The following is a 26,498-nucleotide window of genomic DNA, read 5'->3' as shown; positions in this document are numbered from 1 at the left end:
GTAAAGATATCAATTCTGAATATTCATTGGAAGGACTGATGCTGAAGCTCAAACTCCAATACTTTGGCCACCTGATGCGAAGAACGGACTCACTGGAAAAGACCCTGATGTTGGGAAAGATTGAAGGCAGGAGGAAAAGGGGATGACAGAGGATGAGATGGTTGGATGGCATCACCAAGTCAATGGACATGAGTTTGAGCAAGCTCCAGGAGTTGGTGATGGCCAGGGAAGCCTGGTGTGTTGCAGTCCATGGGGCTGCAAAGAGTCGGACATGAACAAGTGACTGAACTGATGAAAGTATTTTATATATATATATCTCCGGGGGATAGCAAAGGATAGGGAAGACTGATGTTCTGCAGTTTATGGAGTCACAAAGAGTTGGACACAATTTAGCAACTGAACAATAACAATTTAGTATTTTAATAAAACACTTGATTTTCCATACCTTAAAGTATGAATACTGTGTGACCCCAATATGTTAACATAAAATCAGACCTTAAAGAAGGTTTTCTTGTTTATCTAATGAATTTTCAATGTTTCTGTTTACAACAAAGATTCATGAATTTAGTTAAAATGTACCAATTTGACAAAAATGGGAATTAAAAGAAAATAAGCTTACAGAAAACAAAAATAACCTAAATTAATAGAGAATTCTATGAAAAGTAATTACTATTCTTCACATAAAATAGTATCAGAGGACCTTCATTGTTTTATTTCTTCTCAATGTATGAAGTTTATATATTTGAAAATAAGCTAATTCGCTGGTCAGTTTACCTGAAAGCATGCCATCTACTCTGAAAACAAAATGACTTCATTTTCTGTCTGTGTCAAGCCTGAATTCCTAACCACACTGACACAGGTAATTAAACCAATTCTGCGGACTACCTTTTATGAAGCAAGCACAGGAAATACCCTCCTTCACAAACGGAATTTCATCTACCAAGCGATCCCTGTGGTGCTAACAGCCAATACAATGACACAGGTTCACCAGAGTCTGTTTGAAAGAATCCACATGTAAGTACGTGTCCATCACAAGAGCCAGGCTTCTCACTGCTGGAGACAGGTGGTGGCGAATCTGAAATCTGTTGTGTTGGATTCAAACTGCAGGTACCAGGGCAAACTCACAGTTTCTAACACGCACAGAGATGACAGGGGCAGAAATAAATGCAAGTGCATTCTGATGTGTGTGTGTGTGTTTAATGTATATATATGCACAGATGCCCTGGCTCCATCCACTCACAGGGGCAGAAGCATCAGCACCTGATCAGCAGTGAGCACACCAGCGCCCAGATCTTGGCTTCTCAACCCCACGTTCCAAGAAAAGGAATGTAGGCTCCCTGGAGAAGTGGGTAAGTCCAGGACTGGGGCAGGGAAAATACAAGATAAGCTTGGATTACACTGTGGGGCCAACCAGTACTAGTAGGTAGCATGTCAGAAAGAGGAGCCAATCTCAGGGGGTGTCCAAAGGCCATTTGACTACCAGAATAAATCATGGTAGTATCAGACTACAACCCATGATATAAAATAAACAACCATGAGTCCACACTAACATAGATAGTTCAGTGAATAAAGCAATAAGTGGGAAAGAACAGAGAGCTCTTCATTCACAAGAATTCCAATTAGTAAAAGAAGGAAAAATGAAGGAGACACATGCCATCAGGCCAACAACACAGCAATAATTGTTGCAGACAAGATACAACAATGAATGCTCAAATTAGCAGGTGAAAGCCTGCGAGCCGGGGTATGTGTGTAGTCTCACAACACCTCCCTCAAGATAATAATTACAGAGAAGGACACTGTCACTCTACAGTTGGAGAAACATGAGCAACGCCACCTTCACCCAGTGACCACGCTTAGCCTCACCAGCAAATGACACGTGGATACCATACGTGCCGTGATGCCTTGAGGGGGGTCCTCATCTCTGTGCTTTTCTCACCAAAAATGTGAACTTCGATCTAAGAGATCACATCACAAATCCAAAGGAGAGACATTCCACTATATAACTGACTGGTCTTCTTCCAAAGTGTCCAGGTCACAAAAAGAAGGAGAGAAGGACCCCATGAACTAGACAAGGGGGAGCCATGACAACCGAATGCCATGTAGTCTTGGACTGGACGGCAGAACAGAAAAAGGACACGAGTGGAAAAACTGCTGGAATTCCAACAAGGCTTACAGTATTACACAACACTAATTAATGCTGATTAATATGCTAATACCTTGCACGTTAATTCCCTGGCTGTGGGACCTGCACAAGGATCTGTACAAGGGCCACAGAAGACAGTAACACTATGCAAAACTAGATGGACGGGGTACAGAAATGAGCCTAAAGTTATTCAAAAGTCAAAAAGGCCCCCGACTCTGCTGACAACCTGTGTGCATGCAAGGTCTACCCTGACCCGGAAGACCTGGCCATTCAGAAACAGGCAGACGGCAGCAGGCAGGGTGAGAGGCGCCTGCAGGCCTTTATCACCCCCTCTGCCCCGGGTGGGGACGCCCAGTGGACAGGCATTAGCGTTCCCAGCATAAACCTCTCCTGCGACCTCGGGTTCAGAACCATGACGCTGCGTGTTTGCCTCTGAAAAGCGTTGGTACAGAGATCCAGGTCTGGGGAGGGGGATGTGAGCTGTTGCTGGGAAATAAAAACATTAAATAGATCATAAATTAAGATTAGAGTCAGCTGGCCAGCAGCTTTCTATCACATTACACATCAGACTAGAGATGCGGCACCTCCTATTTAAAATCAGGAGCCACTCAGAAGATCTTCTCCATAGCTTCTACCCCAACAGGTCTCTCCAAGAAAATGGAAACACGAGGCCATCAAGACCAGCACATTAGAGGGGAGTAATTAAAAGGGGAAAGGGGACAGATTATACATGAGTATCTGTAAAACAACACAAATCACTACTTGGGGAGGAAATTTCTCCCTGTATTTTCTCCCAGAAATACCCAGTCCATGGAGATCGCTAGCATCAGCACATCACCTCCAACAGTCGCACAAGCTAATGAGACAGGAGCCGGGAGACCTGGCCCAACTTCACAACCCTGAGCAAGTTCGGGGTCAGGTCGCGTAACTCGGACAGAAATAATGGCTGGAGAGGGCCACCAGTATTTTACCTAGACATTTTTATAAGGAAGCCAGAGGTTGAGAGCACAGCTAGGATAACTATACGAATTTCCATTTTACTAAAATGTTATGTCCCTTGAGCCAAGGTATTAATCTTGTTATTATACAAAAGCAGTCTCTTCTCACTGGCCATTCATTCAACTTGAATAAATTTTAAAATATACTTGTTGTTGGATCATGTGAAAAAGGCAAATAGAAAGTATGCATAACTAAGGAGGCTCAAACTAGACTAGGAGGTTGGCGGGGGGGGGGCAGGTGTGGCTGGAGAAAGATCGAGAGTGACAAAGAAAATTCCACACATTTGTGCCTCCCCTGCCTGCCAACGCAGGAGACATGAGAGACTTGGGTTCGATCCCTGGGTCCGTAAGATCCCCTGGAGGAGGCGGCACCCCACTGCAGAGTTCCTGCATAGAGAATTCCACCAACAGAGGAGCCTGGCCGGCTATACATAGTCCACAGGGTCACAAAGAGGCAGACACGACTAACGACACAGCACAGGTGTTTATAAAACACAAAGCGTGACCCCAAGGAAACAAATGATTAATTTTCTCTTCTTCGAGAGGATGAGGATAAAACTATAAGGGAGTCTCCAAACAACCAGACCGCCCGGTCACCTGATGCTCTCTGCATCCGGCACTCGCAGGGGCAGGCCAGCTCGAGCCGGCCCCTCGCCCCTGCCACGCCCGCGCGCAGAGCACCAGCAGAGGGCATCACCTCTGTCAGCGCCGGACACAGGGCGACACAGAGCGGTCCCGGGAAGGCTCTGGGAACGTCAGCGCATCCTCTGTCACCAGACACGGGGCTGTCTCTGCGGGAACTCACACCCGGATGAGGCCCTGATGTCATTTGAAAGACGTGCAGAAGCTCTGCCTAGAAAACGGGGAGGAGTCCTGGCAGAGAGAGATAAGCCAGGGCAGACCAAACGCCATCCATGTCTGGCAGAGGCAGCGCGCCAGTATCGTTTCTCCCCCGGACAACGTGATCGACTGTAAGGGGTTATTACACAAGAGGCTCCAGAATTTTGGACCAGGCCCGACTGCAAGGTGAGAAATATCGCTCTCTACAAGCAAACAGGAATTTAAAAGTTTAGGAGGTCATCCATCATCTGTAATGAGTCATAATCAGCAAATGAACTGCAGAGGATGTATCTTATCACTTGGCCTATAAAAGCTTCTGATCCATAGGGTAAAAAAAAAAAACACGCTGAACTTTAATAAGCACTCAATTATAACAAATAAACCCAAACACCTAATTACCAAGTGACTATTTATAGTTGCTAAAATAACTTAACCCAGTTTCACAAAGCACATATTTTAAGATTCATAGAAAAATCCTGCCCAGTTCCAGCATTCGATACTACATTTATTCGGCTTGCACCTAGAGGATCAAGAGATCTGTAACTCTAAATTACATTATTTGTACCGTAAATTCAAAGAGAAATTAGTCTCATTTACAAACAGCAATTACTTATAGCAGAAAACTGAATTGCAAATTTAAATTGTTACTTTTGACAAAAATCCAAAGCCTGGTTAAAGGAACATTGTCAAGCTGACAGAAGAGTCCACGTGTGCTGTCAGCAATGGCTCAGTTTACCTAAATGGTTTCGCAAGACAAGCTAACTCCCCAAAAACCCTTTATTCTTCTCTAATTTGGCCTACTTTGTATTTCTAGTGTCCTGTTCAAATTCCTCTCCCTGAGGAGGGGTTGTCCCTATTAAAACAGCACAAAGAAGGAAAAATCTGTAATCTGTACAACAAAAAAGAAGAGACTTTAATGCTCAAGTTTTTTAATTTAGTGATAAATTAAAAAAATAATAAAAACAAGAAAACCAAATGTCAGAATCAGAGTGGATTCTGAAGACCACTATGTAACATTAAACAAACATTTAATCCATCTAGGGTAGTCATGTCCAACACAGCAGCTATGAGTCACGGGGGGTGGAGGGGGGAGTTTAAATTTAAATGAATTAGAATAAAAATTAAAAATTCAGTTCAAAAGTCACACGCGTCCCACTCCAAGTGCCCAGTAGCCACAAGTGACCAGTGGCTTCCACGCCGGATGGCACAGGTATATTCTGTGATGGCCAAATGTCCTGTTGGCAGTGCTGGCCAACCCAGTCACTGTCACATTAGAGAAACTGAGGCCCAGGAGGTCACAGGTCAACCTGCTGATAAACCAGGAGCCGACCACTGAGCACCGGCTGTCCCCTCAATCACTACGCCCAACGTGAGCCCGAGCTCCATGCATCGGGGCCTTGTCTGCCGAGTTTAGAGTCAGACACACACCCAGCACATCCCACCCAGGAGATGAGACCCTGACAAATGGTAGGTGGGTGATGCCTTGGATGAAGATATGAATAAATGACTATAATACTTCTGGATCCAAAATTACAAGATGTAGTCCTCAAAATTAAGAAGCCCAGAGGCTGGTTAAGAATTTCTCTAAGATATAGGAAGACTTCCCTACTTGGTTGTATTCTCAAAAACACCACATTAAACACCTTTGCACACAAAATTTTCTTTAGGACAGAGTCTCAGACATTAAACGGCCCTAAATACCCAACAATGAAATCATGCTATACCTTTATAAGGGGTTAGCATGTCATCTCTTCTTAGGACACCATGTCATCCCTTCTTAGAGAGATGGGAATACCAGACCACCTTGCCTTCCTCCTGAGAAATCGGTATGCAGGTCAGGAAGCAACAGTTAGAACCAGACAGGGAACAACAAACTGATTGAAAATTGGGAAAGGAGTACATCAAGGCTGTCTATTGTCACCCTGCTTATTTAACTTCTACGCAGAGTAATCATGCAAAATGCCAGGCAGGATGAAGCACAAGCTGGAATCAAGATTGCCGGGAGAAATATCAATAACCTCAGATATGCAGATGACACCACCCTTATGGCAGAAAGAAAAGAGGAACTAAAGAGCCTCTTGATGAAGGTGAAAGAGGAGAGCAAAAAAGCTGGCTTAAAACTCAACTTTCAAAAAACAAAGATCATGGCATCCAGTCCCATCACTTCATAGCAAACAGATGGGGAAACAATGGAAACAGTGACAGACTTTCTTTTCTTGGGCTCCAAAATCACTGCAGCCATTAAATTAAAAGATGCTTGCTCCTTGGAAGAAAAGCTATGACAAACCTAGACAGTGTTTTAAAAAGCAGAGACATTACTTTGCTGACAAAGATATGTCTAGTCAAAGCTATGGTTTTTCCAGTAGTCATGTATGGATGTGAGAGTTGGACCATAAAGAAAGCTGAGTGCTGAATAATTGATGCTTTTGAACTGTGGTGTTGGAGAAGACTCTTGAGAGTACCTTGGACTGTAAGGAGATCCAACCAGTCCATCCTAAAGGAAATCAGTCCTGAATATTCACTGGAAGGACTGATGCTGAAGCTGAAGCTCCATACTTTGACCATCTGATGTGAAGAACTGACTCATTGGGAAAGACCCTGATGCTGGGAAAGATTGAAGGCAGAAGGAGAAGGGGATGACAGAGGATGAGATGGTTGGATGGCATCACTGACCTGATGGACATGAGTTTGAGCAAACTCTGGGAGTTGGTGATAGACAGGGAACCCTGGTGTGCTGCAGTCCATGGAGTTGCAGAGTCGGACATGAAGAAGCAACAGAACAGAACTGATGTAATCTCTAGAAATTATGTTGGCAAAGATTTCAGTTTCACAGATAAGCACTTATGAAAAAAGATCAGGTAAAAGAGCTAAACACAAAACTGGGATTATCCCACATACAGAAATTATCCCATGTGATGTGTGTATGCATGTATGTGCATACATGTGTGCATGTGCATACTATACAGTCAAGAGAAAACAGAAAATACAAGCAGAAGAATGTATATCCAACATACTGGTATTAGCAGACAAGAAGTTTAAATAAAATAATCATGGTTGTTGTGTTTAAACATAAGAAAAGACAGACAAAATGAATGAGACAGTGGAGAATGTTAAACACTAAATTGAAACACAGCATTAAGATATGAAATGAACATTCTAGAACCGCAAACACAAAGTTTGGAATTCAGAACTTACAGGATAAGATTAATAGGAGATGAAACAGAGTAGGAAACAGGATCTGTGATCAACAAGACAGGCCTCCAGAGAGGATGCAAACCATGGCAGACAAAGAGAACAGGAGAGTGAACAGCAAACAAGAGCCCCAGAGCCATGAGGACACAGGAGACAGGACCAACTCCTGTGATTCAACCCCAGAAGGAAAGGAGCCAGATGACAAAGAGACATACATGAATCAGTGACTCAAGAATTTTCCAAAACAAATAACAGATACCAACCCAGCAATTCAAGAAGCTCAGCAAACTCCAAACAGAGTTCAGTATGAAGAAAACTCACAACTAACCACACAGTTAATTAGTTTCAAACCACAGAGAAATGGAAAACCAGAGAGAAAAATCTTAAAAGCAACCAGAGTAAAAAGTTCCCACTACCTTCAAAGGGGCAACAATAAGGCTGACAGCTGACGTCTCCACAGAAGCCTCAGAAAGCAGAAGAAAATGAAACGAAATGTTTAAACTGATGAAACAAAATACTGAGCAACCAAGTGCGTGTGCTGCTGAGGGCTGGGGAAAGCAGGGCAGCACGGGGAAGGAGAGGAAGCACCCAGACGTAATGACTTAGGAACGCCGCTCAGCGACAAGGTGACAGGGGTCCCACTCACGATGTCCACTCCACAGCTTACACGGGTGTCTCAGAGGCTCCTTAGCGGGTTCTCAACACAAGACTGTAAGAGGTGGAAAGGGAGAGGACCAAAGAGGGAGGGAAAGAAAAAAGGAAAAACACATCTGCATCAGAAGAACAGGGAAGATCAAATTAATACAACAAAGGGACACACACACGTACTCTGACCTCCCCAGGTGTGCACACGGCGGTGAGGGAAGCTCGGGGGAGACAGCCCGGCCTGCGGCACCACGTGCGGAGCAGGCCGCACGAACCCCCAAACAGGAGGTTCAGTTCTCACGTGCAGAGCTCTCGGCATGGCCAGACAGCTGGCAACTCAGGGGTTAATGCTGCCTTAACCTCTATTAAATGTCAGGCTGGCTGGAGATACACCTGCAGTGGCTGTGGATTCAGCTCAGAGAAATGCATCCCCTCTCAGACACCATGAAACACCATCGTCAGAGCCCTCAGCAAACTACCTTTCTGTCAACGTCACATTTAAAACCGCAGCGGTGACATAAGAAAAGTCATCTGAACTGAAAATGCCCTTAATTTTCTCTGACTTCCCAATTCTGTCCTTTCCACATGGAGCTGGCTGGAATCATCCTCCTTTGGAGGTGGTGGTGGTGGTTTAGTCACATTTACATCCGACTCTTTGTGATCCCATGGACAATAGCCTGCCAGACTCCTCTCTCTATGGGATTTCCCATGGAGAATACTGGAGTGGATTGCATTTCCTTCTCCAGGGGCTCTTCCTGACCCAGACATTGAACCCAGGTCTCCGGCACTGGCAGGCAGATTCTTTACCACTGAGCCACCTGTGAAGCCCCTCCTTGGGAGTAAAACCCCAAATAATATGCTTTAAATTTCTTAACAGAAACTCAACTTGTTTCTACCAACATCACCAAACACCTATGTGTCACTCACCCGTGAGTCACTCCCAGGCTTGACCTGGATCTACCTACCAAAAGCAGGAAACCCCCCAGGCCCTTTAAACACAGGAAACAGGCTGACGCAAAAGGAATGGAGCGTTGGGAGGCCAGCAGGAGAGGGTGAGCCCCCGCAGGACTTGGCTGCTCCCACCTTTCATCCCAGGGGATGCTGCGAAGATGAGGCGTCACCAGAGTGCAGAAGGCGGGAGCCAGAGCCACAGACGGCCAGCGGCTGCTGGGGCGGGGCCATTCTCGACAGACACAAGTGGACACAGAGATCAGACGGGGAAGAACCGCATCTGCAGCCCTCACCTGGGGCCCTCCGCTCTCCCCCAGCGCCTCTCATGTCCACCAGAAGTCAGAGCTGAGCAACGCCAGGTGGGGCAGCTCCAACGGCCACCCTGTGGCTGCGCTCTGCCCCCGCAGAACGCCGGTGACACAGACCCGCCCTGAGACACCCACTGCGGTCAGGCCTCTCCCTGCGCCCGGCCCCTGAGTCGAGGAGGGCCAGCAGTGCGATCCACCTGGACCGTCCTGAGTTCCCCGAGCAACACTGTGATACGCTTGCCTTCCGCTGAGGACTCACAACAAAACAAAATCGAACCAAACCATTCCTGCATTTTTTTAAAGCCAACATTAAATTGCTTACCACCCCTTATTCTAAAATTCCTAGACAAACTCCTCCACAGGAAAAGGCGTCTCTCTCCTGAATGGTGACAGTCACTTACTAATCACAGCCTCTTCCCTTTTCATCGTGGCTGCCTCTAGGCTCCATTTCAGATTCACTTGGACCCGCGAAAGCTATCCTTGGGCTTCCCTGATGGCTCAGATGGCAAAGAATCTGCCTGCAATGCAGGAGACATGGGTTTGATCCCTGGGTCGGGAAGATCCCCTGGGGAAGGGAATGGCTACCCACTCCAGTATTCTTGCCTGGAGAATTCCATGGACAGAGGAGCCTGGCGGGCTACAGTCCATGGGGTTGCAAAGAGTCAGACACGACTGAGCAACTAGAACTTTCACTTCAAGCTATCCTTAGCCTAGGTTTCCTGCCGTATTTAAGTTTCTTTACTAGCACATGGTCCTCTGGCAAACACAATGACCAATACAGCCAAGAATCAGAAAACAAACAGAAGAGTCTTCTGCCAGCCAGAATGCTGTCACAAAATCCATGCACTAAAGGTCCCAGACTCTGAAGCCAGCCTTCCTGGGTTAAAGCAGCTACTATGAACATGTGTATCACATGTTCAAGATAGAAGAAAACATAAACATTATGAAAAACATAGAAGATGTAAGAGACCCAAATGGAATGCAGATGTAAAATAAACTATCTAAAGTGAAAAATCACCTGATGTGATTTACAAAGTAGATACAGCAGAAGGGGGAAAAAGTGAGTGAAAATGAACATACATTTTTTAAACTATCCTGGAAGAGAGAAAAAGACCGCAGAAAATGAACAGCGCATCAGGAAGACATGGGACACATTAAACAGACTAACAAACATGCAACTGGGAGTCCCAGGAGAAGGCAGAAAATCATTTGAAGAAATAATTACTATTTCTTCGTATTTGATTAAAACCTATACTCACTATTGCAAGAAACTCAATGAAACCAAAGCAGACAAAAATACAAAGAACTAAACCAAGGCAAATCATAAACAAATTGCTGAAAAGAAGTGTTAAAGAAAAAAACCTGAGAAGTGGTCAGAAGAGGTGGGGAAAAGACGATTATACACAGAGAAGTGATCAGAAGAGGTGGGGAAAAGACAATTATACACAAAATTAAGAAGGACAGCAAACTGACCATCAGAAACTATGCAAGGCAGGACACAATGGAACATAGTTAAAGCATGAAAACGGGTGAAAAGGGTCAATCTAGAATTCTGTGGTAGGCTGCAGTCCATGGGGTCGTGAAGAGTCGGACACAACTGAGCGACTTCACTTTCACTTCTCACTTTACTTCATTGGTGAAGGAAATGGCAACCCACTTCAGTATTCTTGCCTGGAGAATCCCAGGGACGGGGGAGCCTGGTGGGCTGCCATCTATGGGGTGTCACAGAGTCAGACACGACTGAAGCGACTTAGCAGCAGCAGCAGCAGCAGCAGAATTCTGTGAGAGGCAAAACATCTTTCAAGAATGAAAGTGAAAATAAAGCCTTATTCAAAAACAAAAAAAGGTAAGCCAATTCATATACTAGCAGACCTTTATCTGAGAAACATTGGTGCAAGTTCCATAAGCATAAAAAAGGACTACCAGATGGAAATTCAAACTTCCCAAGAGTGAAGAGCATGCAAATGGTAAGTATGCAAATAAATATAAAACTGTTTTTCCAATTTTAATCTCTTTAAAAAAATGACTGCCTAAAACAAAAATAATAAAAGTATATTTTGGACTTTATAACATATGTAGAAATAAAACATACTAAATAAATATAATCCCCCCAAAAATAGGATGAGAGAAACTGAAATATACTCATGGAAGGTTCTCACACTGTACATGATGATGAATAATATGATGTGAAGGCAGACTATGATGAGCTAATTATGACCATCACACACCCTAGAGCCAATAGGAGTCAATGTAAATGCGTGGTACATTGAAATCATTTTTAAAATATATTCAAGTAGTCTGAACAAAGGCAGGAAAATGGAGGGAGAAGAGTGAAGAACAAACAGAACAAGGAGAAAACAAATATCAAGGTGGTGCCCTTGAACCCAACCACACTGGTAATTACATAACATGTAAGTAGTCTGAATACTTCAATTTTAAAAAGACCTTATGATTAGCAATCTGTCTACAAGAAACATGTGTTAAATGTAAAGATAAAATGTGAAAGAATGGGAAAACATTCACCATAGAAACAGTAATGGAAAGAAAGCTGGAATGGCTATATCTGAATATCAAACACATAATTTCTAAACAAGGAAATTGCTAAGACTAAAGGCCATTAAGAGTAAAAGGGTTAATTCACCAAAAGGACATAAAAATTCTAAATATGCATGCACCTAATAAAAGACTTTGAAACAGATGAAGCAAGAACAGAGCATACAATAGGAAACAGACAAATCTCCAGCTACAGTTGGTGATTTCAACACTCCTTTCCTAAAATTTATAGAACAGGGAGACAGAAAAGCAGTAAAAATATATTAAATACAACACTTGAGCAACAAAAAATGTTTAGTGTTGCTTAAATGAATTAGTAAATATTTAAAACTTTCTCAATGTTAACTTTTATCGGGGTATTGATGTATGACTCTGGAGTCTCTAGGAAGTTTTAGGAGTGCAAAGTTGCCGAGCCCAAGCAGTGAAAGGAATACAGGCATGGGGGGAAGAGTCCTGTGATCTTGCCCTGCCCACTCCACCTGCTCTCTCTATCCGGAAAACCCAGGGCCTTTCAGAACCCGATCGCCCACCTGCAAACATGGGGAAGAAGAGAGGTGCACACCGTTTCCCTACCCGACGCCCAGGTCACAAGGAGAGGGACATGAGCACACCCCGTGTTATCAAAGGAAAATGCCTATTTGCCCCATCTTTCTAAACACTGGCTACCACCTCCACCTCTACCATCACCTGCACAAACTTTCCCACACAAACCTGATTACACCTCTCTAGGAGACTTCCTCCTAAACCACCGCTGCAGAACGTATCGCTACTTCAGCTTAAAGCTGGAAACAAGGAGGGTGAAGAAATAACGCTTTGGTGGAGCAAGTCAGTGTAGGAACACGAAAGCAGTTAAAACTCATTAGGCTTCTGGTCAAGACGCAAGACCGCTGTCCCCCCCAAAATCAAGCAATCTATTCTAACTGGGTTCTCATGGTCACTGTACAATTGGGCTCTTCGATACAACATCCCGAAGGCCCAATGCGCACCTGTAAAATACACTTTGAGCAGCCTGAAGTGTTTATATGTTACGGCACTCCCAGATGGATGACTGCACATCCCCGCCCTGCCCGCTGGGGGTGGGGCATGCTGGGGGCACCTGTGGTATCAACACAAGTCCCGTAAGGAACACAGGACACCAGAGCAGGTGTATAAAACGGGTCACCTGCTGGAGCTCCACCCAACCTGCTCTGGGGACAAACCGATACTACGATCGTCACAGAACCCCGTTTACAGACTGCACGCCACACCACGAGGCCCCGCTCATTGATTTCAAGGTTACACAGAATCAATCGCCAATAATTACAAGAGGGCCCTCAAGGTTAATCATATTCTTAGACTCTCAGTATGGAATTAAACAACAAGCATAGCTGCGCTGATAAATAAAACATCACTGAGGAACCAAACCCGCATTTCAGGTGTTGACAATACGGTATTAAGCGCAGCACACAACCCCGCCCCGGAGCCCAGCCTCTCCCCCGGCACACAGCAGTCTCTCCCAGCCACCGCTGGACCCCCGAGTGGGCCTGGGAGCAGAGTGCCGGTCATCCTCTGGACATACAAAGGGCTGGAGCTCAGACATGGTGAAAGTCCACAACTGCAGCGTTCCTTGCAACAATCCTAAAAATACCCACACGTTTGAGACATCCTGCAGAACCAACAACACATACTGTGGTTTCTGGCAAACTGGCGACCTGGGCAGACGTAAATCTAAGTCTCCCACTGTTACTTACTACATTCCCTCATCGATGGCCTCAGTTGTAACGTGGGCCAGTCTGGTGCAAGTGTAGGCTGGCAAGCTTCCAGGGAGAAATGCCCTGCTTAGTCACCAACTCTACAGAGACCTCCAAAAATCATCAAGACACCTCAGCACGAAAAGCGGCAAACTGCGTGGTTCTTAGGATCCTCGCTAGAGCCCAACAGAATGACCACGTGCTGTTGCTCAGTTCCGGCAGGAGCAGAGTACGAACTGACCCAGGATCGAGAAAAAATTAAAAAGCAACAGAAACTCCCAACCAACCAGCTGAGGCTGTAGGCCAGTACTATGACCCCTCTTCGTGCTTACGAAACCCAGTCATCCGGTATTTACTCTAGTCCCACCTCCCAGCTTCCCTCAGGGCCTGGGGCCCTGACTGCTTTCTAGCAGGGTCCGCCGGGCACCAGGATTAACACCAGGCCTGTCCATGGTCCACTGGCCCTCTGGTGTCTTGACCAAATCTGCCAGATTTCCTTTCTGAAACCTCTGGGATCCTGGTAAGAAGACTTGGGTTTCTGTTCATCCTGTTTTCTTTTATTCTGATAGACACATCTTTCGGGATGTCAAGCGCTAAACCTGCAAACAGTCCTATTTTTGAGCACTGATTACCAAGTTATCTTTATCTCCAAATGCCAACTTCATATGCAAACCCCTCATGAGTTCTGTGCTTTTGAAGTAACATTATTTAGTCTGCACCTCACCTTGCATTAGTTAGATCAAGCTGCTATAACAGAATATCACATACTAAGTGGTTTAACACACAGAAATTTATTTTCTCACAGTGCTGGAGACTGGCAAGTCCAAGATCAAGGTTCCAGCTGATTCGGTTTCTGGTGAGGGCTCTCTTCCTAGCTTGTAGGCAGCCGCCTGTTGCCCAGTAAGATCACCCTCTCTCTTTTCTTACAAGGCCATTAATCCTACTTGGATCAGGGCCCCTTCTTCAAACCTCATTTATTCTAAATAATCCCCTAACATCCCCATCTCCCAACACTGTCACAGTGGGGGTCGGGGCTTCAACATGTGAATTTTAGAGGCACGTTCTATCCACAGGAACCTGTACCCTGAATCCTTCGCTGGGCCATGCATCAGGCAGAAACCCCACACGAGGCCACGGACAGTTTCGAAGACAGAATGCCAGCATCAAGAGACAAGAACAATACAAGTCAATCAGAAACCCGAGTGCACGTGTGATGGGCCCAAGGGGAGGAGGCACTACAGGGGCTGAAGAGGCTTCCAGAAGGGCAGGGCCATGGGAAGGATTCAGGGAGAGCCTGGGAGCAGACAGGGTCTATGATCAGGCTGAATCGGAAGAGGATCCCTAGATAAGAATCTTTGGGGCCTCCCGCCCATTCACGCCAAGATGGAAGAGCTGACGCACAGGTTTCGAGAGAAGCTGCAGGGACGAACATGGAGGGCCTTGGGGCTAAAAGTGGTGCCAACAGGAGCCTCACAGGCTCGTGTTCCTCTGGGTCCTGGGTGGGAAAGAGGGGTCCCCTTGGAGCATCTCTGCACCCTTGCCTCCAACGGGAGGAGGAGGAAGCGGTCCTCGCTCCCTGTATCTGCCTGGGTGCCCAGCTTACAGGGCCCCATGGGGCAGCAGTGCTCAGGGACAGAAGCAGGGAGACGGCGTGGGGCACACCAGGCAGAAAGGACCCAGGCGGCTGTGCCTGGAGCCAGGCAGCTCCTCCATCGGTGGCGGAAGGACAGGAGATGGGAAAGGTCAGCCATCTGAACCCAGAGTCCACATGGACTTTGCTCTCCACCCCAAGAGACTGCCTCCAAGCTGAGAGCTGACAGAGCCAGCCTGGCCCCGCGCAGAGAACCTGCCTGGCTTCCAACAGGTGACCCTCCAGCCAAGCTCAGCCCTGGGCAACCCGGTGCCAGGGCCCCGCTGTGCTGAGCCAGGCACAGGGCAGCAGTGGGCACCCAGACAGCAGAATGGAACAGACACCCGCACAGCCAGGCCTCAGAGTTTCCCTAAGTAGTAGGATCTTCCATATGAACGCCAGGGCAGGACGGAGGCAGGTCAGATAGCTGCTTCCATGTCTGAAACCACTGGAAACACGATTTCCGCCCAATGCAAAAGAATATCTCACTAACCTTCTCCAGCATCGACCCCACCTGGACTGTCAACAGTCATGTGGAAAAGCACCTCGGGCCCAAAGAAGGTCTCTGAGTAAGAAACCTGAGCAGACAGGAGAGAGCACCATGAGGAAATCAGAACTGTAACCTTAGGAGGCTTTTCTGGCCTGACAGATGGTCCAGAGGATACCTCTGGACAGCAGCAAGTTCCCAGTCCACAAGGCCAGGACAGAGGCTCCAGGACATGTTCTCATCACACTCACAGCAAAAATAAACAGGTTAGGAACATCTAAGAAGAAGTCTTTACAGCCCATACTTTTGTAGGGAAACTGAACTCCTGATTGTGACTCAGGGCCCACGTGGGTTCAAGCCGGTGTTAGGGCAACAGCGAGCATGTCACCCCCAACCCAGGACAGAGCGTGTCCAGGGCTATCAACCACTCAGCCTGCCCGGGGTCCCCAGTGTCAGCCCAGAAAGTCCCGCATCCAATTAAACCGCTGGCCACCCAGGACGGACAGAACGCACGGCTCTCTGGAGCCTGTCCTTCTGTGGGCAGAAGGCAACCACACCAGTAGTCAGAGGGGTGGATAGTGTTGCATTTCAGGAGTATTTTAGAACCTGCGTTTGGTTCTAAGTAACCATTCCTGCAACAAATTTCAACAGCCCCCTGCTGGGCACAGCCACCTGCCGGTGACCCCCACGCCCGCTGCTGCCCTCCTCCCCAGCAGCCCCTGCCCCCAGGGCGGCCCGGAGACGGATGGCCGGTGCGGGTCCAGCAATCAGCCAGCGGCCGCCTCGACTCACCATCCATCTGACTCGACAGCTTAATCTGATGATAACACAGTGGTGACAGAAACAGATTCTTCTGCACGATAAAGAATAGCACACATGGGCTTTTCTCGGGATAGCTGGCTAAATTCAGTAACTTTTGGAAATACATCATTTCTGTGCCCCGTCCTTTATTCAAGGAACTTCCACTTGAGTGTGGAAAGCCTCACGAGGAAGGGTCACTGCTCACTTCCAGGACATCAGCTCCTCTGAGTCCCTGTTCCCCCTGCACCGTCCCTCCAGCGTGGCGGAGCCAGGCGACCAGTGTGGCATGTGGCGACCTCAGGCGGAGTCTGGCTGTGGGCATGTCGCCAAGGAAGCACCTGTCTTCCTCTTTCCCCCGCCTCCCCCAACCACGCCCACTGGGACCACCCGGGACCACCCGGGCCTCCCTCCTTGGCCACTGCCTCTCATCCTCCAGCGTGGGCTCCCCGGCCACTCGGCCAGTCCCATGGTCCGTGACCTGCATCTGAGGAGGCTGAGCACACACCTTATTGGTAATCTACATTCTGATGTGACTGCACGCCCCAGTCTTGACAGTTTCATTGTACGGATTCTGTGACTACCTGCAGGAAAGTGCAGGTAACCCCACGGAGTGCGGGCTGGGGAGGCCTGTTAATGAGCCTCACTGCCTACCGCTGACAGTTCTCCCTGAACGAACAGGTACAGTAAGGCAATCTCCCAGCTCCAGAACCCAAATGCCAGGCCCGACAGACAGGGCCGACTCCCCTCCACAGCCAGCTTGCCCCCACTCCCCACTTCCTGGAGGACTGTCTCATGGGAATAAAACACATACACACCAAACGCTGGCTCCTCTCTCTAACAAACGGGATCCTTAACTCGGGCCTCTCCTCCAACTGTCCCTCCATCACCCCACACTCCCCACCAGAAACGCCCCCAGACAGACCCCACAGCACTAGCCCGACAGACTGCATGTGACGGCACCTCCTGACATACAGGCATGCATCTTTACACCATGCTCTGACCCTGAAAACGACTTCTGACAGCGCCCCTGTTTCACGGCTGCAAAGGCGGCTTGCAAGGTGGATGGGAAATGCCTGCACTAGTTACAAATAAACTAGGGCTGGTCATTCCTACCCCAGGGCCCTGTGCAGGCCACACACTCACAGGCAAGACAAAGACCCTGAGTGTCCCCCTCAGCAGTGACCTCAAGGATTCTCTGGGACCAACTGGGTGAAGCTCCCAGCAGGCCTTCAAAAAATGTATGAGGGTATCACCACTGCACTGGCCAGAACCTTCTGAAACGCTACTCTATCAGGCTGAACCCGACAGGAGGGTAAAGAGACCCAAAAATAAGGCCCATTTCCCCACACACACAAAACTCCCTGCAGATCGAATTCTGACAAAGCTCACCTACCGGACCTCATTACCCTTCACGCAGGAAAGTGAAAGAGAAGTCACTCAGTCATGTCCGACTCTTTGCGACCCCATAGACTGCAGCCTACCAGGCTCCTCCATCCATGGATTTTCCAGGTGAGAATATTGGAGTGGGTTGCCATTTCCTTCTCCAGGGGAATCTTCCCGACCCAGGGATTGAACCCTGGTCTCCCGCATTGCAGGCAGACGCTGAGCCACCATCTGAGCCACAGGGAAGTCCGCGCGGGAAGACAGTGTCACATGCTGGTGTTGCTGCTGGTTCCCGGCCGTGGCCACAGTGACAGAGTCCGTGTCTGGTCCTCCAGGAAGTTCTTTCAGTTTAAAGGGTGGTTAAGGTCGAGCCTTGTACAGAAGAACTGTACAAAAAAGATCTTCACGACCCAGATAATCACGATGCTGTGATCACTCACCTAGAGCCAGACATCCTGGAATGTGAAGTCAAGTGGGCCTTAGCAAGCATCACTACGAACAAAGCTAGTGGAGGTGATGGAATTCCAGTTGAACTATTTCAAATCCTGAAAGATGATGCTGTGAAAGTGCTGCACTCAATTTGCCAGCAAATTTGGAAAACTCAGCAGTGGCCACAGAACTGGAAAAGGTCGGTTTTCATTCCAATCCCAAAGAAAGGCAATCCCAAAGAATGCTCAAACTACCACACAATTGCACTCATCTCACATACTAGTAAAGTAATGCTCAAAATTCTCCAAGCCAGACTTCAGCAATATGTGAACCGTGAACTTCCAGATATTCAAGCTGGTTTTAGAAAAGGCAGAGGAACCAGAGATCAAATTGCCAACATCCGCTGGATCATCAAAAAAACAAGAGAGTTCCAGAAAAACATCTATTTCTGCTTTATTGACTATGCCAAAGACTTTGACTGTGTGGATCACAATAAACTGTGGAAAATTCTGAAAGAGATGGGAATACCAGACCACCTGACCTGCCTCTTGAGAAACTTGTATGCAGGTCAGGAAGCAACAGTTAGAATTGGACATGGAACAGACTGGTTCCAAAAAAAGGAGTACGTCAAGGCTGTATATTGTCACCCTGCTTATTTAACTTCTATGCAGAGTACATCATGAGAAACGCTGGGCTGGAAGAAGCACAAGCTGGAATCAAGATTGCCAGGAGAAATATCAATTACCTCAGATATGCAGATGACACCACCCTTATGGTAGAAAGTGAAGAGAAACTAAAAAGCCTCTTGATGAAAGTGAAAGAGGAGAGTGAAAAAGTTGGCTTAAAGCTTAACATTCAGAAAACTAAGATCAAGGCATCTGGTCCCATCACTTCATGGGAAATAGATGGGGAGACAGTGGAAACAGTGTCAGACTTTATTTTGGGGGGCTCCAAAATCCCTGCATATGGTGATTGCAGCCATGAAATTAAAAGATGCTACTCCTTGGAAGCAAAGTTATGACCAACCTAGATAGCATGTTAAAAAGCAGAGATGTTACTTTGCCAACAAAGGTCCATCTAGTCAATGATATATGGTTTTTCCAGAGGTCATGTATGGATGTGCGAGTTGGACTCTGAAGAAAGCTGAGTGCTGAAAAATTGATGCTTTTGAACTGTGGTGTTGGAGAATACTCTTGAGAGTCCCTTGGACTGCAAGGAGATCAGTCCTGGGTGTTCACTGGAAGGACTGATGCTGAAGCTGAAACTCCAATACTTTGGCCACCTCATATGAAGAGTTAACTCACTGGAAAAGACCCTGATGCTGGGAGGGATTGGGGGCAGGAGGAGAAGGGGACGAGAGAGGATGAGATGGCTGGATGGCATCACCAACTTGATGGACAAGGGTTTGAGTAAACTCTGGGAGTTGGTGATGGACAGGGAGGCCTGGCGTGCTGCGATTCATGGGGTCGCAGAGTTGGACACGACTGAGCGACTGAACTGAAGGTTGAGCCTCCTGAAGACAGTGACTTGGGGCCGTCGTAGCCGGGTGGTGCCCACTGGGAACGCGCTCGCTAAGCCCCCCAGCCTGCTCCAGGCCCACAGAGCACAAGCCAGCCATCGGCAAAGCGCCCCTGGATGCTCAGAGCTCCACCACTGCGCGGAAGCACCTGGCGGCTCCCAGATCATCCTCTACAAAAACCGCCAACAGGCAGCTGCGCAAACCACCTCCTTAGAGACGGAAGGGGTTTCAGAAACTTGGCAAATCAGCACCAGGCTTCATGATCCTCCAGACCCAACAGGGGTCCACAGGCACGGGGGAGGGGGAGCCCAACCGAGACCCCATCCCCAGTCCTGCCTCCACCAGAAACAGTTTTGTGACTGAGTTAACAAATAACAGCTACAATTATCATGCAGAGCTCTCCACGGGCCAGGCCTGGGCTGATTCCCCCCAGATGGAATTCTCTCCCAATAACCCCAACAGCCCTAAGAACGACAATGCCATTCTCCTTGTTTTTAGAGAAACCAAGGCTCAGAAAAGGTTAAGTGACCTCACTCAGGTCATAGACAGTAACTAGGTCCAAACTGAGTCAGTCTTGTTCCCAGTGGCTACAACCTTAACCCCACGTATACCGCCCCAAGTGAGGGCTTGGGTAGTGTAAAAGTGTAAAACTAGGATGCTGACTGGTTGGGGTGGGGTATATGGATAATACTGATTGGATGAAGGGAAAACAAGGATGCTGACTGGACTGAAAGTAACAGACCCTGATGCTGGGAAAGATAGAAGGTGGGAGGAAAAGGGGACAACAGAGGATGAGATGGTTGGATGGCATCACCAACTCAATGGACATGAGTTTGAGCAAGCTCCGGGAGTTGGTGATGGACAGGGAGGCCTGGAGTGCTGCAGTCCACGGGGTCGCAAAGAGTCGGACACAACTGAGCTACCGAACTGAAAAAGCAGGATGTTCACTAGACTGGAGGGAAACAAGGATTCTGGTTGGTTCCTCACCCTTTTTCCAGTTGGTCTCATCCTTCTGTGAGACTATGGTTCCAAATTAAAATTTCTAACCAGGTCGTGCTTCCTGCTTCACAAACTGCCATCCATGACTTCCCGCGCTTACACTCGTCCAGGGGGACAGAGTCTGTGTGGTCACGGCCATCCCGCAGAAGAGCAGAAGAGCTGGGGGGTCAGCAGCTGCCCAAAGCCACGCAACCAGGAAACGGCATCACGGGAACCCCTCCCGTGGTTCTCCCACCCACAACTCCAGCACTTCATCAGTAAAAATTCAGTTCAGTTCCCCAAAACTGTATTTGGTTATACATATGGAAGTTAACCCTGACCTGAGACCATAAAAATGCTTGTACCCAGAGGGTGAAAAAGACAGGCCAGCCATTCAGAAGGAAAGATGGGCGTGAAATATAATACGGCTGTCCCTGCTTAGCATTTGTTTGTAAAACTAATGCCAAAGTTTTGGTAACATCTGCATCTTCTGTCATAACCACAAGACCGAACACTAAAATGCTAGGATAACATGTCGGGTTTGCAATTCGCAGAGATTCACATGTCTCCGAGGACTTACAAACCATACACAGATCCACAAGCACAGGCGACTTAGAACAGTGATGCTGGCTGCGGGTGAACCCATCTGGGAGGGAGCCTGGAGCCTGTGTGGGCGGGAGAGCTCTTCTCCACCGTGATAAGGGGGGTGGTGGAGACCCTAACGACTGCCCTGGAGATGCTCAAACATTAGGGTCCCCTAGCGAGCTTGCAAAGACAGCCCCCTGGGTTCTGATCCAGTAATCTCCTTTTTAACCAGCACCCTCGGTAACTGAGACCAGCAGGGCTCAGACCACCCCTGAGAAATGCTCTGCTACAGCTCATGAATGTCCCACTTCAAGAGGAGCAACGAAGCCCATGTTTCAGGGGCAGCTCTTACTTCTGACACCAACAAGAAGGCTGGATCTGAAGGGGACACCCTCAGCCCCTTACAGTCCTTTGGTTTGGGGGGTAACCTGTAGCTCAAAGTTTAAAAAAGAAATGAGAAATAACTACCAGGTTTTTTTTTTATTATTAAAGTACAACATTTAAGTGTCTTATCCCATATTCTGCCCTGAGATTCAGTTCCCTCTCCCACCCAGCTGAAACCTCTGAACATCCAGGGCTGGAATTGCCCGATCTGTCAATAAGGTAAGAGTTTTCTAAACTACTATCCATATGACTCAATTTGTCAGTAAAAACTGCCACCAGCGCTGTGCTTGCAGAAAAATGTCCATAAATGCATTATTGCGACTGGCAGATCGATGTCTATAATAAAAACAAATAGATTTAACAAGTGCTGGCTTTTACGAGTCGTGCCATTGGTGGACCGCACATTCAGTTTCACCCCTAGACTTCTGGGAACGGGCAGCAGATCCTGGCTGATACTCTGCTGACTTCATAAGTGTTCCAGGTAGGAAATTATTCTAACAAGAAAATTTTCCAAGTAGGAGAGCAAGCATGCTAGGCATTTACTGCTCTCTCACAACTCCTCTCACGGCCACACACACACATGACAACACATTTAAAAACACTAAGAAAATGTTTCTGCAGAATTTTTAACTGGGTTTATCACAGCTCTGTCACAGGCCACATGAGTTTACTCCAGGTTGGGGAGATGGGGTATACCAGGGGTACATGAAGCCTGGAGAACCCCACTCTGCTAGGCCTTCGATCTAACTGAAAACAGCTTGTGATATCAGAAACAAGTGCCACATTTAGCACATGGCCAAGGATGTCACAGGCTTCCTAAGTGGCTTGAGTAGAAAAGAACCTGCCTACCAATGCAGGAGACATAAGAGACACAGGTTCGATCCCTAGGTTGGGAAGATCCCCTGGAGCAGAAAATGGCAACCTGCTCTTGCCTGGAGAATCCCACAGACAGAGGAGCCTGGCAGGCTCCAGTCCATGGGGTTTCAGAGTCAGACATGACTGAAGTGACTTAGCGCGTGCGCGCGCACGCACACACGCACACACGCACACACACACACACACACACACACACACACACAGATGTTACTGCTGTGTCAGTGGCCCCTGGGGCAGCCTATGTGTTTAGATGTTCAGCTGGAGCAGACATCATGAGGGCGGCAGCCACATGCTGGCTTAACCGCCAAGGATTCCGAGCACTTTGACATGACACTGCGACCCACTTATACGTGACAGCCACGACTGCCAAAACACCCTGGTTCCTCCAAAGGTCACAAAAGGTCACAAAAATGCTGCATTCCTTTCCTTAAGCAATCCATTTTAACAGTGATATAAAGCAGTAAGACAGTCACTGGATCCCATATATTCCCGATGTGGCTTTCACCAAACCTTACAACCCTCCTATAAGTAGGTCTAAGTGTTGCAGTCCATGGGGTTGCAAAGAATTGGATATGACTTTGTGACTGAACAACACTGTCATTTTAAGAAAGTTTAAAAGAAAACTAGACTATCTCTTCCCACTGACCAGCAGATAAGCAGCAGTTACCCAAATGCCGCAGAACACACATCTTGCAGTCTTTTGTCTCAGTGGATGTCAAACGTTCATCTACGGAAGCCGAATACAAGGCTTCCCTGGTGGCTCAGTGGTAAAGAAGCCACCTGCCAATGCAGGAGACGCAGGTTTGATCCCCAGATTGGAAAGATTCCTGGAGAAGGAAACAGCAACCCACTCTAGTATTCTTGCCTGGGAAATCCCATGGACAGAGGAGGCTGGCGGGCTACAGTCCATGGGGTCGCAAAGAGTCAGACACAACTTAGTGACTAAACAACATGCCCAAGTCAGGCCTCCAGAGCTAATGGAATGGGAAAACTGATGTCAAAGAAGTGAAAACTAGCCACCCTGCATAGCTCAAACCTCCTTCCCTCACCCAGATAAACCACGAACACTTTCAGACCAAGGATGGACACTGGCTTGGTTCATTTACCATGAGCATATATGAAGAGGTCACATTCCTCCAATGGTAACACTGGGTTGGCCAAAAAGCTCATTTGAACATTTTTTTGGTCAACCCAATATTATACGTTTATATGTCTCTGATTTTTAAATCTTCAGGTTTCATTTAAGTGATATTCTATGGTAAGACCCAAGCTCGTTCAGCAAACAGTTGTGTCGGAAACTATGCAGCAAACAGGGGGTCAGAGCGGACTGTGACACAAGCCTCAAGCACCCAGAGGTCCCACAGGATGTCAGAAGCTTCAGGAAAGTGGCCAGAAAAGAGGAGCTTCACAATGGGGCCAGGAAGGCAGGCGGGGTCAGAGTGAAAACAAACCTGGCAGTAACATTAACAGGTCACGACTGGCAACGTGAGCAGAAGTGAGAGTCACTCAGTCATGTGACCCCATGGACTACAGTCCATGGATTCTCCAGGCCAGAATACTTCAGTGGGGAGCCTGTCCCTTCTCCAGGGGGTCTTCCTGACCCCGGAATCGAACCGGGGTCTCCCGCACTGCAGGCTGATTCTTTACCAGCTGAGCTATCAGGGAGGCCAGGAGAGGATTTACTGGCAAAGAAAATTCAGGAATCACTGTTCTGCTTCCTGCTTTTCCTACAAAGGAGAATATAAGCTGAAAACAGCATTGATGCCCCCCAAAAAGGGAGTTGAAATACAAGTGTTGGTTTGAATCACTGGCTTCTAAATGTTTGTCCTCTGCAAAATAAGAATAAAGACAATTTGGAAGTTTATTTAAAAATACTGAGGACTGTAAACTGTTTGGTGTTCCTGAGATAGCAGGAGAAGAAGTCTGGAGGAGGAAGTCCAGAGGAATGCGCTTCCTCAGGCCTGCCTCCTCCTCCTCCCCCCAGGAAGGACAGAGGGCCCAGAGTGAGATACCCGTAGGTGAAACCATGGAAGCGCAGGCCTGAGTGGAAGAGAAGGCCCAGGTGAGGCTCCACTGGTACTCAAGCAAGACCAACATAGACAGGAAAAGAAGGTTTAAGAACCTTTGCAGCTGAACAAGAGTAAGACATTAACCATTGTCCACACCTGGGGCTTTTATTTCTTTAAACCTGGATCTCCAACAGTGAGGACTTTTAAAAGCAGCATCTAATAACACTAGTTAGGTCTAGTTTGTGTGATACAGATTTGTTTTAATGAAAAGAATGCTCACCAAGAAAAGTACCTTCATATAGCTCTGCCATTGAGGCCTGCTTTACCCTGTCCCCAGACTGTAAGAGACATGACTCTCCCACTCAAATCCTAACTCAAACAAAGAATCCAAGGAGAAATGAAACGCCTCCCAGAGCCAGGCCAGCTCTCCTCATGGACTCTGGACCTCAGCAAGTGTGGACCTGGCGTCACTGCCTCCTGGGACAAGCTTGAGTTAACAGGTTGATAACCCCAGCTGACATCCTTTTCCTAAAGACGATCGCCCCCAAGGCGTGCTAAGCTTTGTGATGTCTTCTCTACCTCCCTGAGTGTTTTCTGCACTGGGGGACTCATGAGAGCAACTCAGCCCCCGCCCACCATCATGTCCTGGGCAGGGAGATGAAGAGGAGCGCCTGGCCGAGATACTCTGAGTGAGGGCACAGAGTTCAAGGCCAGTCTAATCCTTAGCTCTTTATGTTCAACACCTCCATGTTCTTCCGCAAATAGCAGCAATGACCCTTCTCTGGACAAAGGAGTCTCCCTCTGCCCGGTGACCATCCATGCAATCAAGCCAAAGCTGTGCTCACATATACAAAACGTGCTTCCGGAACAAAGTCAGCCAGGAGCTGAGACACAGTGAGAAACACCACGCTGAGATCCATCATGAGCCCAGGGAGTGAGGAATCCAGTTGAGAACGGCCCTCCTATGTTTATCGCGTCCTTCGGAACTACCTTGCCCAGGGTACCTGGCTCTCAAACTTCCACTTGGTCACTCCACGTGTCAGTGTTTACAGACGCAATGAGGGCACAGTGTATACAAAGGCGGACCCTCCTCTCACACCAAGGAACAGGACGTGAGGCCTCTGCACGGGAGGTCTGCTAAGGGCTCCTGCAAGGAGGGCCAGAGAAGGGGCTCCTGGAAGCTTCCTGGGAACAGAAGGCCGGGGAGCAGTGCAGAGCAGCAGGGCTTCGCAGGTGTTGACCAACTAGAGGTTTGGCAGGAGCAGCACAACTCCCAGGCCAGGCCACTGTCATTCTACTTGGAAGAAGAACCCAGGCTGGGAACCCCTGGGCACACCTGGTCACTCCTGGGGCCAGCAAGGGGCGGCTGGGGGTCCGAGCGGGCCCCACCACCATGGCAAGGGGGGCGGGGGGAGGGCCCGGAGGACCACTGGGGGCTGAACTGCCCCACGGGCTGCAGACGCCTGCTCTCCCCGGGGAGAGCCCCGAACTTTGGCGGGAAGTGACCCAGACAACTCACCGCGCTGCCTAAGCCGCCAACCGCAAGGAGCTCGGAGCGCAGGACCACGCAGCGCCAAGGGAGTGCGGGAAGCCCGGGGGACTGGCGCGGGGCGGGGGCGGGGGCGGGGCCGAGGCCTGGGGGCGGGGCCTGGCAGTGTGCTCCGGGCCCGCGAGAGCCGGGATTCGGCGGAAGTGCGGCGAGGACGCGGAGGGGCGGGACCAGGCCGAGTGTGGGGGCGGGGCCCAGGTCGGGGGCGGGGCCTGGGCGCCAGTGCTGCCAGATGGAACGCGCGCGGCAGCGGGGGCGGGACCTGGGAGGACGGGGGCGGGGCCGAGGGTGGCGGGGCGGAACCGAGGGTGGGCCTTGCCTCCCCGCCGGCGCGCGCCCTGCCAAGTCGGAGCATGCGCAGTGCGGCGGCGGCGGCGTCTGGGCCGACACCCCGCTCTGCGCAGGCTCGCTGGCCGGGTGGCGCCGCCTGGCCAGGTTAAAGCTGGATACCAGGCCGGCTCTATCCTCGCTGCCGGGGCCTCGCAATCACTTTGCTGGTCCTTCCTAC

General features: G+C 48.5%; 1 protein-coding gene across 2 annotated transcripts in view; it reads right to left on the bottom strand.

The window, feature by feature from the left end:
* The window catches only part of MGMT (O-6-methylguanine-DNA methyltransferase), a 273,729-nt gene extending 247,675 nt beyond the window's left edge, over window positions 1-26,054 (bottom strand). Inside the window, exons 1-2 of one of the 2 annotated variants that reach the window (XM_061162933.1) lie at window positions 25,961-26,054; window positions 15,484-15,568 (exon numbers count right to left, since the gene is read on the bottom strand). In XM_061162933.1, coding sequence (XP_061018916.1) covers window positions 15,484-15,495 — 12 coding nt within the window. In that variant the 5' untranslated portion in view covers window positions 15,496-15,568; window positions 25,961-26,054. The remainder of the gene's footprint in view (window positions 1-15,483; window positions 15,569-25,960) is intronic. The other variant, XM_061162934.1, reaches the window with a different exon arrangement.
* Between the last annotated feature and the right edge of the window lie 444 nt (window positions 26,055-26,498).

The sequence above is a fragment of the Dama dama genome, chromosome 15 (assembly GCF_033118175.1).
Source record: "Dama dama isolate Ldn47 chromosome 15, ASM3311817v1, whole genome shotgun sequence".
Taxonomy (NCBI): domain Eukaryota; kingdom Metazoa; phylum Chordata; class Mammalia; order Artiodactyla; family Cervidae; genus Dama; species Dama dama.
The sequence above is the reverse complement of the archived record's forward strand: the minus strand, read 5'-3'. Positions and strand labels throughout refer to the sequence as shown.